Raw genomic sequence first — 16,081 nt, forward strand, 5'->3', positions numbered from 1 at the left:
TGAACTCGGGCTTTTATGGGAGCGTGTGTGTGTGTGTGTGTGTGTGTGTGTGTGTGTGTGTGTGTGTGTGTGTGTGTGTGTGTGTGTGTGTGTGTGTGTGTGTGCGTGCGTGTGCGTTTGTGTGTGTGTGTGTGTGTGTGTGTGTGCGCGTTTGTGTGTGTGTGTGTTCTTGCGCCGCGGGGCGGGGATAAGTTTCCGCTGTGACGTCACAAGGCCGGCGTTCCTCGGCGAGGCCCCGCCCACATTCCGCGCTTCCCCCCCCCCTTTTTTTTTTTACTCCACGGTGGATTCTCACGTTACCGTTTTGGTCGTTTCTTCAGAGCTATAAAAAGTACAACCAATTCCCGTGTCAATAATAATAATAATAACAGTAACGTAGAAGTATTTTGTATGTATATAGATCGATAGAGAGATAGATGCTTAATAATACAACAGCAGCAACAACAAAAATAAAATATAATAATAATAATAATAATAATAATAATAATAATAACAGTAACTTAGAAGTATTTTGTATGTATATAGATCGATAGAGAGATAGATACTTAATAATACAACAGCAACAACAAAAATAAAAAATAAAATATAATAATAATAATAATAATAATAATAATAATAATAACAGTAACGTAGAAGTATTTTGTATGTATATAGATCGATAGAGAGATAGATGCTTAATAATACAACAGCAGCAACAACAAAAATAAAATATAATAATAATAATAATAATAATAATAATAATAATAATAATAATAACAGTAACTTAGAAGTATTTTGTATGTATATAGATCGATAGAGAGATAGATACTTAATAATACAACAGCAACAACAAAAATAAAAAATAAAATATAATAATAATAATAATAATAATAATAATAATAATAATAAACGTGATAAAATAAATATCTTACTAAACAAAAAGTCCATAAACAACAAAACCTCTGTATCAATATTTCACACTCAAGTGGGGATAAGCGTGCATACATATGTAAAACCGAGGGAAAAATATTTTTTATCATTATTTGTTATGATCCTGTTGTAATTATAAAGACGTATACTATTTAGTGTGTTGGATTTCATTACGTTGTGGATTGTACAGATTTGACCGTGTGTTTTCCCCCTGTGGTCAAGATTGAAATCGGCATTATTATTTTATTATAGGCCTATTACACCGTTATAACGATGCCAATAAAGTATGATTACTTAGAATCAATTATGAGTCGAAATGAAATAATGATTTAGTTGAATATAAGCTGGCTGTGACATGAATAATAAAAAAAAAGCAACACTATCAGCATTTCTAAGAAGTTACGTGTCTCCGGTTTCCAGGCAGTTTTCTCTCTTTTCTCTCTCACACACGAACACGCGTGTCCCTACGTCACTCCGTGTCTCCATATATGGCGTTTCCGCTCGGGGACGCGCTTCAGTGGAAAAAAAACAAAAAAAAAACATGCACGGCGGTGACGTGCACGCGCGCCCGCAGCTGGCCGCCCCGCCCCGCGCGCGCGACGCCGTCACCGCGGCACCATATAAGGCGTTGTCACCGGTCCGAGGCGTTGCTAGGCAGCGGCACGAGGTCAAACGGCAGGCGATAAGAGGGGCGGGGCCATGTTTATTTATAGTGCAACACGACGTTGGACTGAGCTTTTAAAAAGGTATTCTACAATAGTATTATATATTAAATACAATATTATTATACAGAAAATTGAATATTATTATACAGCAAATAGAATGTTATTATAGAGCAAATTGAATTTTATTATAGAGCAAACTGAATTTTATTATAAAGCAAATAAATATTATTATAGAGCAAATAGAATTTTATTATAAAGCAAATAGAATATTATTATAGAGCAAATATAATTTTATTATAAAGCAAATAAATATTATTATACATTACATTGCATTTAGCAGACGCTTTTATCCAAAGCGACTTACAATTATTCAAACACCGACGGACGCAGCCATCAGGAGCAATTAGGGGTTAAGTGTCTTGCTCAAGGACACTACAGCATGCTAGCAGGAGGAGCCTGGGATCCAACCAGCAACCTTTAGATCACTAGACCACCAGCTCTACCTCCTGAGCTTACCTCCTGATACAGAATATTGTTATAGAGCAAATAGAATTTTATTATAGAGCAAATAGAATATTCTTATAGAGCAAATACAACAGACCAAAAACGACTATTCCATTGTGATCTATTCTATTTGCTTTACAATTTCAAGTGAAGGCGGATTTTTGCATGACAGGCCAAGCGGAATAGTTTTCAGTTTTACAAACAAAACATTCAAGGAAAATGAAATCAAAAGGCGGATAAAAAACCATGGTCACCGGTGCCGCTTGTTGACCTTGTCTGGGTGAACTTTATGGGGCTTGCAGTTGAACAAACAAGAGCAATTGGACAAACAACCAGCAGTTACTTTACACTGCACAGAGTGTGTGTGTGCGTGCGTGCGTGCGTGCGTGCATGCGTGTGTGTGTGTGTGTGTGCCCCCCCCCCCCTTATCTCCCCTCAACGTCAGAAGCCCGCGTGCGTAGGAGGCCGTCACTGCGTGCACGGGATCCAGTGACGTAACACGGTCTGTGAGTTTTCACACGGCAGCCTGGGAGGATACGGAGCAGAGGAGGGGGAGGAGGTGGAGGAGGGGGAGGAGGTGGAGGAGGGGGAGAGGAAGCTGGACAGAGGCAGGAAGGGAGGGAGGGGGGGGGGGGGGGGAAGGAAGGGGGGAAGGAAGGGGGGAAGGAAGGAAGGAAAGGAGGGGGAGGGGAGGGAGAACAGGACGCAGGAAAGGAGATGTGCAGACTGACCGCCACCAGGACCACTCAGAAAGAGAGAGGGAGATGAATCAACGTGAAGCTACAACATTGGCATTTCTACTGAAGTAAAAATATACCACAAAAGTATATAGAACTCATATGTTAAAACTATATGTAAGTACTTGATCTTAAAGTATTAAAAGTAATAAGTACTCATCCAGTGCCCTCATACAACAGTCAGATGAGCCCTTACGCAGATCCTGATTACAATGTACAAAAAAAAAATATACGCAGTATTGATATATGCTTTGAAATGTTATGTAATAAAAGTCAAAAGTGTGGAAATTGAATATACTTCAGTCAGTACAGATACTTGAACTTAAGTACAGTAATAGAGTACTTATACTTTGTCACCTTCCATCTCTGGCATTAAAGGAAGGAACTTTCTCAGCTTGCATGTTGTTTTTCAGCACCCTGTCCTTGTCAGTTTTACAGAGAAACTATGTGGTATAATCCATACTATACTATACTATACAATACTATACTATACAATTCTATACGATACTATACTATACAATACTATACTATAGTATGCTATACTATACTACAATATACTATACCATACCATACCATACCATACCATACCATACCATACCATACAATACTATACTATGCTACAATATACTATAGTATACAATACTATACTATACTATACTATACTACTGTAGCCACACTGCCAGGAACGCAGTATGGAACAGTTCTTAGTGTTCCTAGTTTGTTGCCAGAGCCTTTCAGGGTGTGGTGAGCATTACACAGTCTATTATCCCACCCAGGTTACAGTCTGGATAAATCTATCTATCTGTCTGTCTGTCTGTCTGTCTGTCTGTCTGTCTGTCTGTCTGTCTGTCTGTCTGTCTGTCTGTCTGTCTGTCTGTCTGTCTGTCTGTCTGTCTGTCCGTCCGTCCATCCGTCCATCTGTCTGGCTGGCTGTCTGTCAATCGATCTATCTATTTGACATTTCACTGCATATACGTATGGAAGTATGTATATGTATGTGACGAATAAACCTCTTGAATCTTGAATATATATATATACGTATATTTCCATCTATATATAGTGTGTGTGTTTATTTCTAATTTTAGAATTCATTATTTGAATTTTAATTAATAATTGAATGTAAATATAATTGATATAATTGAATATATATATATATATATACTGTATATGTTTATATGTGTGTTTATTATATAAAATACATTTTAAAATGTTATATTATCTATAAATAGTGTCAGTAGAAAATATGCAGCAAACAAATAGGTTCCATTTACAATTGCAATGAACGGTATCTTGATAACCACATCCTTGAATTAAATGAATCAATATAATGTACATCAACATCTGTCCAACCATGAGCTACACGCACCCTGCAGTCAGCCTACGGAGCACACCAAGGCACAGTGACCGCCCTAATCAAGATCACCGACGACCTACTCCTCGCTGCAGACTCCGATAACATCAGTATCCTCATCCTCCTGGACCTCTCCGCTGTCTCTGATACGGTTTTCCACACAATCCTCCTCAAACGCCTATCCCACCTCCTCGGCATCACCGGTACAGCTCTCCCATGGTTTCACTCATATCAATCAAACAGAACTCACTTTGTCAACATCAACGGCTCCTCCTCCCCCCACGCCCCGGTCAACTGTGGCGTCCCTCAAGGCTCTGTGCTCGGCCCAACACTCTTCACCATCTACCTGCTCCCCCATCGGCCAGATCATTGGTCGTCATGGTCTCAACTTCCACTGTTAGGCTGATGATACACAGCTTTATCTCAGCACCTCACCATCCACTCTGCGCCCCCCACAGTCTCTGGTCAGCTGCCTCCATGCCATAACAACCTGGATGACAACGAACCTACTCCAACTCAACAGCAAGAAGTCAGAGCTCCTGGCTGTGGCCCAAAAGCCGCTGCTCCAGAAGGTTGGAGATCTCCTCCTCCTCGCCGACGCCTGCTCCATCAAAATGTCGCCCGAGGTCGGCAAACTGGGTGTTATCCGGGACTCCACCCTCTCCTTCCAGTCACACATCAGACCCATCACAGAGTCGGCTTCTACCACCTCAAAAACATCTCCCGTCTCCGTCCCTCGCTCTCAGACTCCGTGGTCAGAAACCCTCATCCACGCCTTCATCACCTCCAGGACTACTGTAACGGGGAGTCCTGTCCGGGGTTGCCAGCAAAGCCCTGGACAGGCTCCAGTATGTGCAGGACTCAGCTGCCAGGGCTCTCCCTCACACCAAGCCCTGGCGGCACATCAGCCCCGCCCTCATCCACCTCCACCGGCCCCCGCTCAAGTTCCGCATCTCCTACAAGCTCCTCCTCCTCCTCACATACAAATCCCTTCACGCACTCGCCCCCCCAACACCTGTCCGACCTCCTCCGCCAGCACACTCCATCCCGGAACCTGTGGCCCTCAGACATGGGTCTGCCGTCCCTCCCCCGTACCGGACGACCAGCTTTCGGGGACAGAGCTTTCAGCGTGGCGGCCCCCCACCCTCTGGGGCACCTCCCCTCCCGTGATCCGTAATGCCCCGACCCTGGACACTTTCAGGACAACCCTCAAGACCCACCATTTCACCGTGGCCCTTCCCCCATTAGTTAGTTGGAGTCAGTTTAGCTAACCCTTTGTTTTTGTTTTCTTCCTGCACCTCTCTCCCTTCATCTGCTTCCCTTCTGACCCTCTCCTGTAAAGCCACCTTGGGTTTTTTGAAAGGCGCTATACAAATGTAAGTTATTCTTCTTCTATTATTATAATAATATTATTATTATTATTAATAATAATAATAATAATAATAATAATAATAATAATAATAATAATAATAATAATAATAATAAACAGGTATTTATTTATGATTTACAAAAAGTAAATTGAAAAAAATACCGCGTCACTTTACGTCACGTCGTGCCTGCGCCTTTCGGCAGTGCTTCCTGCGCATGCGTGCAGGCCGCAGCCGGGCGCTCCGTCATGTCGCTGGAGGACCCGTTCTTCGTGGTGAAAGGGTAAGAAGCACCATCAGAAACAAACACGGCAGCCCGAGCGGCTCGACGCCGCCGACGGGGCGTCGAAAACACGCAGGGCGCGGAGCGGGGCCGGGGAAGCCTTTGTCCCCGGAGCGTCACTTCAGAAAGCCAACTTTAGTTAGCAACCCATGCTACAGGCTACCTCCCCGCAGGGCACGCCGCGCAAGGCTCACAGTTCCCGGGTAGAAAGCTGCTCCGCACGGGCGCTGGAGCTGGAGGGTGCCCCCGTGCTAGCCCGGTTCTCTGTGATGGGCCCGGGGTGTTCGCTTCGGGCAGGGGCACTTCGCACTGCGGGGCGGTTCCCAGCTCCATGTGAAGTCGAGGAAGCTTGTGAGATGTTCTTCCAGTTTTGCTTTGGTGAAACGGGGCAGGCGGCGCTGCTGCCCCCGGTTGGAAACTGAGCGAGGAAGGGAGATAAAGACGGACAACAGGCTTGCAGTCCTGGTGTAAAATAATTTAAATAAAGATGTTCAAGGAGTGTTTTGGCTGTCCTGTTGTCTTTTCCTTAAACGTTGTTGTTGGAGCTGGTCTACGTGACTTCACAATTTATGTCAAAACAGCATTGGGCACATGAACCAGCATCTGCTGCGGTCCTCCTGCATGTCTCAATATTGTCTATTTATATTGTGTGTGTGTGTGTGTGTGTGTGTGCATGTGTGTGTGCGCTCAGGGAGGTGCAAAAGGCCCTGTCCCGTGCACAGGGTTTGTTTGACCGATGGGAGGAACTGCTGCAGGAGGGCTCGCAGGTAAGGAACAACACCTCCCCATACACCAAAAGATAACGTCCCATATTTAAAGACTTTATCTCCCCCCAAATCCCAGTAGTGACGCCCTGTAGGATTCGGCAGGACCGTGATCGCAGGGATCCCACATGGTAGAATTAGGAGCCGAGAATAAACATAATATAAAACCGACCTGATAATCTCGCAAAAGTCCCAGATAACTAGACATATTCCTCATGATTTTCTTAAGATCTTAAAGATTTGTCTGGGATTAAAAAAAAAGGTTCTCTAAAGTCCATTGGTGTGTACACGGCATTGTCCAAACCTCCGGAGCATGTGTTATTACATTACATTACATTACATTGCATTTAGCAGACGCTTTAATCCAAAGCGACTTACAATTATTCAAACACCGACGGACGCAGCCATCAGGAGCAATGAGGGGTTAAGTGTCTTGCTCAAGGACACTACAGCATGCTAGCAGGAGGAGCCTGGGATCCAACCAGCAACCTTTAGATCACTAGACCACCAGCTCTACCTCCTGAGCTACCATTCCGTTGTGAGGCTGAGGGTGGAGATTAAAACATGGGTCACTTGTATGCTCCACCTATCACTGGAGTTAATTTTGGCATATTATTTAAAGGTCGATTATTCCAGAATAAACTGACCCAGTACTTATGAGGGATGTGTAAAAAGTATATTTTCTGAAAGTATCTCACTAGATCTGACATAAGATCATTTGCGCTGACTAACATTAAAAGAACAAGCATAGGCTGAACATTTCGACATAGATTTTGTTTTTGTTTTCAAGGCAATGGAACATATCTCTGCGTCTGAATGTCAGACATGACAAACAATGCCTTTTTGTAAGCAGCCGTATCCTTCCAATAAACTACTGGACTAAGCCACTATTTTCCACACATTTCACATGTTCCTGTTAAAATCCAGGTTGCATAACAAAGGGAGTGAGTAAATGTGTCATCTGTTTGGGCCGGGGCCTCGATTTCCATTGTAAGTGTTCAACAGTTTCTTTTGTTTGTTTGTTTTTTTCATACAAGGCTGCCCTACATGTCAGAAGGCATAACGGGCAGTAAGTTAGTAAGTAAGTAAGTAAATAATTAACTAGAGTCGCATAGAAAATATGTCACCATTAGCTGCAATATATAGAATTATGCTCTTACCTTTGCAGCAAGCATCAATACAATTTAAGTATGATTTAATGCTCCCTTCTAAAGTGGGGTGAGGGACAAAGGGCCTGGCCTTTCAGAGATGTCTCTGTTAAAATCGAAATATGACACCGTGTCGATACATTACTGTTTTCGATGAGTGTGTTGCGGTTTTAATGACAGCTGCGGGCTACAACTGTCAATACACAGCAAGTTAGTGACTTTTTTCCCCACATGCGAGACCATGAAATGTTTTGAGTGAGGGTACCGCTCCGTGGGGACCGCTCCGACTGCGTACACAGAGCTTTTTTAGCGGGGGGAACCCTCACGCTCCCCACAGGGCTTCCTGCCAATCCAGCACCGGTCCAAGCCTGTCTCCGAACTGGAGAGGCATCCCCGCCTTCTGACACGGAGGACCGGCACTGTGGATGCGCATGGGTACTCCACGCTGCTTCCACTGTTTCTTTTTTTTTTTTCTTTTCCCCAATCACGCTGGAACCATGATGGGACGGACACCTTTTACAGTGTGTTTGTGATGTCGAACGCGATACACCAGAAAAAAATAAAAAGGGAAAATCATTCTCTGGCAATGGTAACAGCGGCAATCCCTATTTTTAATGGGGTTACCCACGTTTAAAAAAAACCTGCTTACTGTATACACGCTCATATTAGTGAAATTATTTATGTGTCATTAATTAACGTCACATATTAACTTCTTTTGTAAACACACAGATAAACATCAAGCAATGAATGCAATTTCACTTTGTGTCCCGTATTTATATCGACACATTCGATGAAAATGATTGATAGAAATGGTGGATTGGAGTAGAGGTGAAGGAGGGGAGGGCGAACTGAACCTTTAAAAGGTGTCGCGCTCTGCGTCCAGGTGAGCCGGGACGAGCTGGACTGGAGCACCAACGAGCTGAGGAACTGTCTGCGCGCCATCGACTGGGACCTGGAGGACCTGAGCGAGACCATCAGTATCCTTCACCACCTCTCCTCACTCTCCACTCAGTTCAAATTCACTTAATTGGCCAAGCATAACAAGACATAATTATGTGACACAACATAAAGGAAGAGGCATTCAGACAATAATGAAATCAATAAGTAAATGAATTTAGAAATAACCATAGTAATGATAAATACAGCTTTAAGCAGTAATGCACGGGGTCCAGTTTAGTCGCGTTAGTCATGAATTACAGTTTTCTGAGTTCCCGTGAAACGCAGCATCCCTTCCTATCGCGCTAAAATAAAACTTTACGAGTTTCCATGGAACGCAGCTTCAGTTCCTGCGGTCTCTCGTCCCGGCTCGGCCCAGATCCTCCGTGAAGCAGCCAATACACAGCGATGGAGTCTATACCACAGCGCACCTCGCCCCACGCGAAAGCCCCCCCCCCCAGAGCCACGCCCTGTATATATTGCACAAATCGAATGATGATGTCACAAAGCGCCCGCCCCGCTTCGCCAAGCCAGGTCCTTTCCTTCGACTACTTCCGTAGTCGTAGGTAGGTATGTCGGCGCCGCATCTTCGAGAAAAACAGTTTTTTGGATTGGGTTTTCGATGTGGATCAAACTTGGACCACGAAATGTCTGGACTGCCTCGAATACCGCTGCGCTTCATTCGTGTCCGTGGGTTCGACCGTTGCTGTGCACTGGCCACTTTGAGGCTCGAGCCACTCCAGGTGACTCCAGCCTCATAATCTGAATGAATAATAAACATTGATAAGATCCACAGGACAACAAAAAAGTAAAAACCACTATTTTCTGTACTTTTCCCTCTCTCTTTCTCTGTGTTTCTTTCTGTCCATCTTTGTCTCTGTGTCTGTCTCCTGTTGTCTTCCTTTCCCTTTGCCTCTTTTCTGTCTGTTTCTATCAGTCTGTCTATGTGCCTCCCTCTGCCTCTATTTTTTTGTCCTGCTGTCTTTCTTTCTGTCTGTCTGTCTGTCTGTCTCTTATTTCCCCTCCATCCCTCTCTGTGTGTCTGTCATTGTCTCGCTTTCTCAAGTTTCTCTTTGCTTTGTTCTTCATTCTCTCTCTCTTTTTCTCCACTCCTCTGTTTTTGTTTCTCACTGTCTCTCTCTCTGTACTTTTCTTTGTCTGTCGCTCATTGTCTTGCTTTCTTCCTATGTTTCTATCTTTGTCTCACCCCCCCCCCCCCCCCCATCCTCCCCTTCTCCTCCTCGGTCTCGTCACGCAGGCGTCATTTATCTCGTTTCCAGAGAAGGAAGTGGAATTCCACCTGTCGAGCGTTTCGTTCACATGAGTCACACCCTTTTGTGGTCGGTTGATTTGGGAAGCCTTTTAAATACCTAATTATTCTTTCATTTTAGTTCAACCTAATTCGGATAGTCCAACATTAAAACTCAACATAAATAGTCCATTAGTTGACTTACAATTTAGTCAAAATCTATACTTGCTGTCAACTTTTCCAATGTGAATGCATCCAAATGGGCAGACTAGTACAGACTTTATTATTACACTCATACTCACTGACTCAAATACTACTAAGCTGATAGTCAATGGATAGTGAGTTGAGTATTAATATTGGAATTTCCAAAATAAAGTGACTTCATTTGATTATTTCCCTAACAATACCAAGTAGTTAGTTCATCGTGTGTGTGTGTGAGATCCTTGACCGCCTGCTTCCCAGGTATCGTAGAGTCGAACCCGGGGAAGTTCCGTCTCGGAGAGAACGAGCTCCAGGAGAGGAGGGCCTTTGTGGAGCAGACCAGACAGGCTGTGCAGGTAAGACACCTCTGCGACGGAACCACAAGAGAAGTTTTTTTATTATTTTTATTTTTTTGTTTGTTTGTTTGTTTGTTTTTTTTAACCTGTGCTGGCAGCACGCTGGACATAGAACACAAGAGTATTTGTTCCCCTGCATCTAGGACAGAGTTTGTCTGCAAGTGGATTTTAACTTCTTCTCAACCAATGAAACTGTTTATTCATTGTTTAATCATCAACAACTGCCGGTGTCATGACATTTCACTGCATATGTATGACCATATGTATGTGATAAATAATCACATGAACTTGAACAACTGTGTCCTGCGGACGACCTGTAGGATGATGAGAGCACAGCTTTTTTTTGTTACACAAGACCGCCATACCTGTTTTTGTGGTCGTCAACGTAAGAAAAAGAGGACAAAAAAAAAGTTTGTTTTTTCCATATGATATATTTTTTATAGCCAGGGAGTTACTGGGAGGCCCTTGAGCCACGGGTTGAAGACCCCCTCGCCTAAACCATTCCCACACAGTGCTCACTATGCTGAACAAACTGTCCCTACACCGCCTCCTTCAATCTAAACCCAAACCTGTGTGTGTGTGTGTACAGGATATGAAGGAGCAGCTGTCCAGCCCTTCAGCTGTGGCCCAGGCAGAGAAAAAGAACAGACAGGTTTGTGAACACAGACAGACTGAAACGTTGTCGTAATAATAAATGCATTTTATTTATGGAGCGCTTTTCTCAGAACCCAAAGCGCTGTACCACCCAATAAAAAGGGATGATAATAACAACCCCGGAGGAGGGTTAGCAACAAAATATTAAAAACTATGACAATTCATACAAGCATATGAAGAGAAAATAAAAAGGCTCAGGGAGGCACGAGAGATATCAAGTAAATGTGCTGAGCCGTGCGTTTTGGTGCTGCCTGAGGTTACTGTCATGGTGCTGGCTGGTTCCTCACTGTGTGTTCCGGGTCTCCCAGGCTCTGCTGGCTCCCTCCGCTCAGGACCGCTCTACGGGCCTGGAAGCTCACCTGGTGTCGGCCAACTCCAGGTACATCGAGGAGCAACAGGAGCAGCAGCAGGTAGAGGGAGGGAGGGACTCGCATTGTCATGTAACGCGGGATCATTTAATATTATTTGGTGGCGTGCTTAGAAGTGTGGTAAAGCTCTCACAGTTGGGACGTGTGGCACGGGGCTCTTTTTTTATTTTTTTTATCTTCATTCACTTGGGAAACAGAGGAAAGTAAATACATCTAAAATAAAAACACAACTGTTTTTGATTTGTTTGGCGACATGGGAGGCCCCATCGGCCAACACTGTCTGGGTCTGCATGTATTTGCTTGTGACATTCCTGTGTGTGTGTGTGTGTGTGTGTGTGTGTGTGCGTGTGCGTGCCCAGCTGATCGTGCAGGAGCAGACTGAGCAGCTGGAGCTGGTTTCAGGAAGCATCAGGGTTCTGAAGGACATGTCAGGACGCATCGGAGACGAACTGGACGAGCAGGCTGTGTGAGTGGGAGCGCACACACACACGCGAGAACAGTTTATTGTCACAATAAATAGAGAAGAACATCACGACGTCTCTCTCTCAAGTTTAGCATTTTTAGAATCGTTAAGTTTAGCATATTTCAGGTTTTGTGTCAGTACTGTTGTACTTTGTTGTATATTTTTGTGTGTGCTTTCTTTCCTTCCTTCATATGTTTGTTTTGAGATATTATCTCTTTGTTCCTTCTCTTTTTCTGAAGAACTTTGAAAAGTACTATATGAATCAAGCTTATTTGTAGTCTTAGTAAAATATTTTGATTGTGAGATTAAAATCGATTAGGGTCATATTTTCCTCACGATCGACCTCAAGCTGCCTTCACACATGCACCCTGAAATGATCCAGACATTTCCTGGATGAGCTGTATGTGCGAACGCAGATGGCTGAATTGTTAGACCCGGACTTCACCCAGCCAGCACCCTAGTACAACGTCCGGCTAATGTCCGACTGAGCGGTAGGTGTGAACAGAGCAGGTGATTGCCCGGAGCATTCCCAGCGAGTGGGCGTGTCGCGCGTTGATGACGTCTCAATCGTGCGCCGGATATTAACCTTCGTGCAACGTCGCTGCTTCCTTCTCCTTTCTGCTTTCTTTATTATTCCTTTCCACGCTCTCGTTTGTATGACGTCCAAATACATGGAGTGTCAACGCCAAAAAACGCCGATTACTGGCTACCGACTTAGGCTACTAAGATGGCGGACGAGGCTACCGACTTAGTCGGTAGCTACTTAGCTACTTAGCTACTTAGTCGGTAGCCTCGTCCGCCATCTTGGATGTGCTGTCAAACTCTGCAGCGTCGGTGCGTCGCGTCCCGCCTCCTGCACGCTCTACCCAAGCTCCGCCCCTCGTCCAAAGCAAACAGAGTGTAGCAGTCTGTTACATTTGAGGTTCATGTTTTCTCATAGTCTATGATTTACACAATGTTCGATGCGATACGACAATATCTGAAGTTGACGACTGTACAGAGAGACCATAATACTGTAATATCTACAACTTTTCACCTCGCCAAACACATCTTATCCTTGACACCCTGAGGGGGTGTGTGTGTGTGTGAGAGAGACAGTGTAAACGTCCTTGGCAGCTCGACAGCTGCTTTTTCTTACTCTGACAACAGGCCGCTTTCGTTCCCTGAACCCCTGGTTAAAAAAAAAAAAAAAAAGTCGCGTCTCAGACATTTTGAAGCCTCGGGTTTGGGTTTACGATCACAAGACCGTTCAAAGAAGTCAACTTTGAAATTGCGACCCTTTAAGCCCAAAATATTTATTTGTGTTTCTCGCGAGAATTTTTTTTGTTTTTTAAACTTGTATTCAGTTGGACGGTTTCTATGGGCAGCCTCTAGTGGCCGAGGGTGGAATTGCAGGCGAAGGCACAGGTCCTTTCAGGAGTTATTATGTAAAGTATAGTCCGGGAACATTTGGGAATCTCTCACAGTTTTGAGGTTCCACTTTTCATTTTCCATGTCCCATGTCCCGTTGGATTGTGTCTAAATGCTTGGGTGCCAATTGAAGCAGGTGAATGGTGCAGTTTGGGAAGCTGGGCGTGGAGGTTGGTTGTTTACTCTTTTTTGACGCTCGGTCACAGTAAACTGCGTCACCCCTCCAGAGGGAATGCAAACAGCATGAGTCAGGCTTGTGAAGATAAACACACCCTGGAGCCTACTCGCTCTTTCCAGGTTTGATTTCAAGGCTGGCGCCTCAAAACTGAGCACCGGATCCAAAAATACAATGCATACCGAAACAAGAGTCAGGAGGCGCTGAGTCGACCAGCCGGCGGTGCTCTGATAAATCACCGCCTTCCCCTCCGTCCCCGGAGGTGGTGAGCAGCAGGTGGAGGACGCTCTCTGACGACACGTGTCCAGGCCCCGATCCGTTGACCCCCCCCCCCCCACGCTGACCTCCTGACCTTTCCCTCCGTGACTCAGGATGCTGGGAGACTTTGGAGACGAGATGGACCAGACCTCCTCCCGCATGGACTCTGTCCTGAAGAAGCTGGAGAAGGTCTCTCACATGACCAGCAGTAAGCACGCACGCACGCACGCACACAGGTGAAATGCGGAGCAAATAACCAACCGTCCAAGTTCTTCGTGTGTACAAACGTTGAACACAGCGTTATCAAACATTGAGCCACGCTCGTATGTAGAACCTGTGACTTGCGTTATATTTACTAGTTTGATCCCAAATGACTCAATCTGCTCAACAACTGAAACTCAAATTCAACAAGATTAACGCTAAAAGCTTGAAGTCCAACTTTACTCAAATGTGTTAAGCCCTATCTATACTAATTACACAGAGATAATAAGTGAATGTGAACATTTTAATGAAAATAATTATTTATTGTTGACTTTTTTTTTTTTTAATCTGCCCCAAATCATCCCAGGGGCCAGATTAGACCCCTCTGCGGGCCAAGTTGGGCCCGCGGGCCCTTTCTTTGATGCCCCGGTTTGTCGTCTCCCCTTCGACCGGTCGTTAAGCTAACTGTCCCTTTCCGTTGTTGATGCTAACTTCCTCCTCTGCATGACAACGTTATCCAGCCTGCGCTGTTAATCCCTGGTTACCGCAGCGATGCTTACGTAGCTCCGTCTTCTGTTTGAGGTTGGAACCGGGAAGTGAAACCAACCGGAGGCTGAGCTCGAAAGCTTCTTCGCTCGGTCGCGTGAAAAACGACGGCACAAGTTATTTTGAGGTTTTGAAGCGGGGACCTTACCGTTGTCCCCGCCCCGCAGGTCAGAGGCAGTGGTGCGCCATCGGAGTGCTGGTGGTCATCATGATCGTGGTGCTCATCCTCCTCTTCGCTCCCTGACCGCTCCGATGGGCTGGGAGCCAGGGAGGACGGACGGACGACGGATGGGTGGTTGGATGGGTGAATGGATGGATGTGTGGATGGGCGGATGTGTGTGTGGGTGGATGGATGGATGGGTGGGTGGGTGGTCAGATAAATGAAGAGGCGCGCTACACCATTTGTTCCCTCCCTTTTTCTTATTGGCCGAGAGGAAACGACAGGAGTGTGAGCACAGAACGCTGTCGGCCATCTTTCTGTTACTTTACGGTACTTTACCAGGAGCGGGGGCGGGAAGGGAAAGCCGCCCCCCCCCCCCCCCAAAAAAAACAACCCAAAACCATGGCAAAATGTAAAGTTGTTTGAGGAGTTGAGGTTAGGATGTCGCTTTGTTTGTTGTTTTGTTTCTCTGTCTTTTTCTATGATTGGTGACCATGTATTTTTGTAAAATGACGTTTGGTGTCGGACGATTCAGACGATTTGTGTTGTTTTTTGTAGCACGGCAGAGGTCGGAGGTTGATTTCGGACAGTGGAGACGGTGGGGGTGGGGGGGGGGGGGGGGGGGGGGTACTGACGTCATTGCCTTAAATGGGATATATTTTTCTATATATACATACAGTGAAATGTGCAGTATGTAAAAGTGTGCCTACGACCTCCCCGATGTCAGTCCAACAAGTTGTTTGTGTGGACAGAGCGGCCGTTCCGTCATCCGTCACCACGGTGAAGTTTCACTGTTTCACTCTCATCCTGTCGCCCAAAACCCGCGTCTCGCCGTTGGCAGACACATCGACCTCCTGGCCGCACGGTGCCGCCCAAATACCACCCCCCCCCCCCCCCCCCCCCCCCAAAAAACCCAAAACCAAACCAGCCGATTAGGATACGACTGTAACCCGCTTAAAAGTTTTGAACACATTGACCCCGGTTAGGGCCAGCCTCAGGAGGGGTCTGGAAGTGGTGGAGATGAAGAGTCCGTCCATGATGAAAAGCTTTTTGTGAGAAGAAGCAGGAGGATGGAGGCAGGAGGATGGAGGCAGGAGGATGGAGGCAGGAAGCCTCCGCAGACAGCAGGGAGGCTGGTCCTGCAGCGCCCTCCGGTGGAGGCCGTGCTCCCCGTGCCATTTAAGGTGAAACACCTGCATCCAGGTGTGCTGTTCGACATGTAAATAGTAATGATAATGCGTGATTGGGCTCTAAATCATTTTGTAAATAAATTTTATTCCTGTACTCGGATTGGTTTTATGCAAACAGGAAATAAATGTTATTTCTAACCTTGGATGAACCTGTTATGTATTTTTTTTTAATAAATCCTAACTGGT

At 45.3% G+C, this 16,081-nt stretch overlaps 1 protein-coding gene across 2 annotated transcripts; it reads left to right on the forward strand.

Moving 5' to 3' along the window:
- The first annotated feature begins 5,757 nt into the window (after positions 1 to 5,757).
- On the forward strand, positions 5,758 to 16,081 carry stx10 (syntaxin 10). 2 transcript variants are annotated; one of them, XM_079998417.1, is made up of 9 exons: positions 5,758 to 5,816; positions 6,508 to 6,583; positions 8,612 to 8,705; positions 10,376 to 10,470; positions 11,060 to 11,122; positions 11,433 to 11,534; positions 11,852 to 11,958; positions 13,912 to 14,034; positions 14,713 to 16,081. In XM_079998417.1, the coding sequence occupies exons 1-9, from the start codon at positions 5,782 to 5,784 to the stop codon at positions 14,927 to 14,929; spliced, it is 912 nt and encodes a 303-aa protein (XP_079854543.1). In that variant the 5' UTR covers positions 5,758 to 5,781; the 3' UTR covers positions 14,930 to 16,081. The 2 variants fall into 2 exon arrangements, with proteins under 2 accessions (XP_079854543.1, XP_079854544.1); XM_079998418.1 differs by having other exon boundaries at positions 13,912 to 14,006; positions 14,713 to 14,889.

The sequence above is a fragment of the Zeus faber genome (assembly GCF_960531495.2).
Source record: "Zeus faber genome assembly, chromosome: 4".
Taxonomy (NCBI): domain Eukaryota; kingdom Metazoa; phylum Chordata; class Actinopteri; order Zeiformes; family Zeidae; genus Zeus; species Zeus faber.

What these genes read in the sequence shown, in the direction of transcription:
- stx10 (XM_079998417.1), top strand. Translation starts at nt 5,782, where the DNA reads ATGTCGCTGGAGGACCCGTTCTTCGTGGTGAAAGG. An exon ending in CAGAGAAAAAGAACAGACAG is followed by an intron (nt 11,123 to 11,432) that starts GTTTGTGAACAC and finishes CGGGTCTCCCAG; the next exon opens with GCTCTGCTGGCTCCCTCCGC. An exon ending in GAACTGGACGAGCAGGCTGT is followed by an intron (nt 11,959 to 13,911) that starts GTGAGTGGGAGC and finishes TCCGTGACTCAG; the next exon opens with GATGCTGGGAGACTTTGGAG.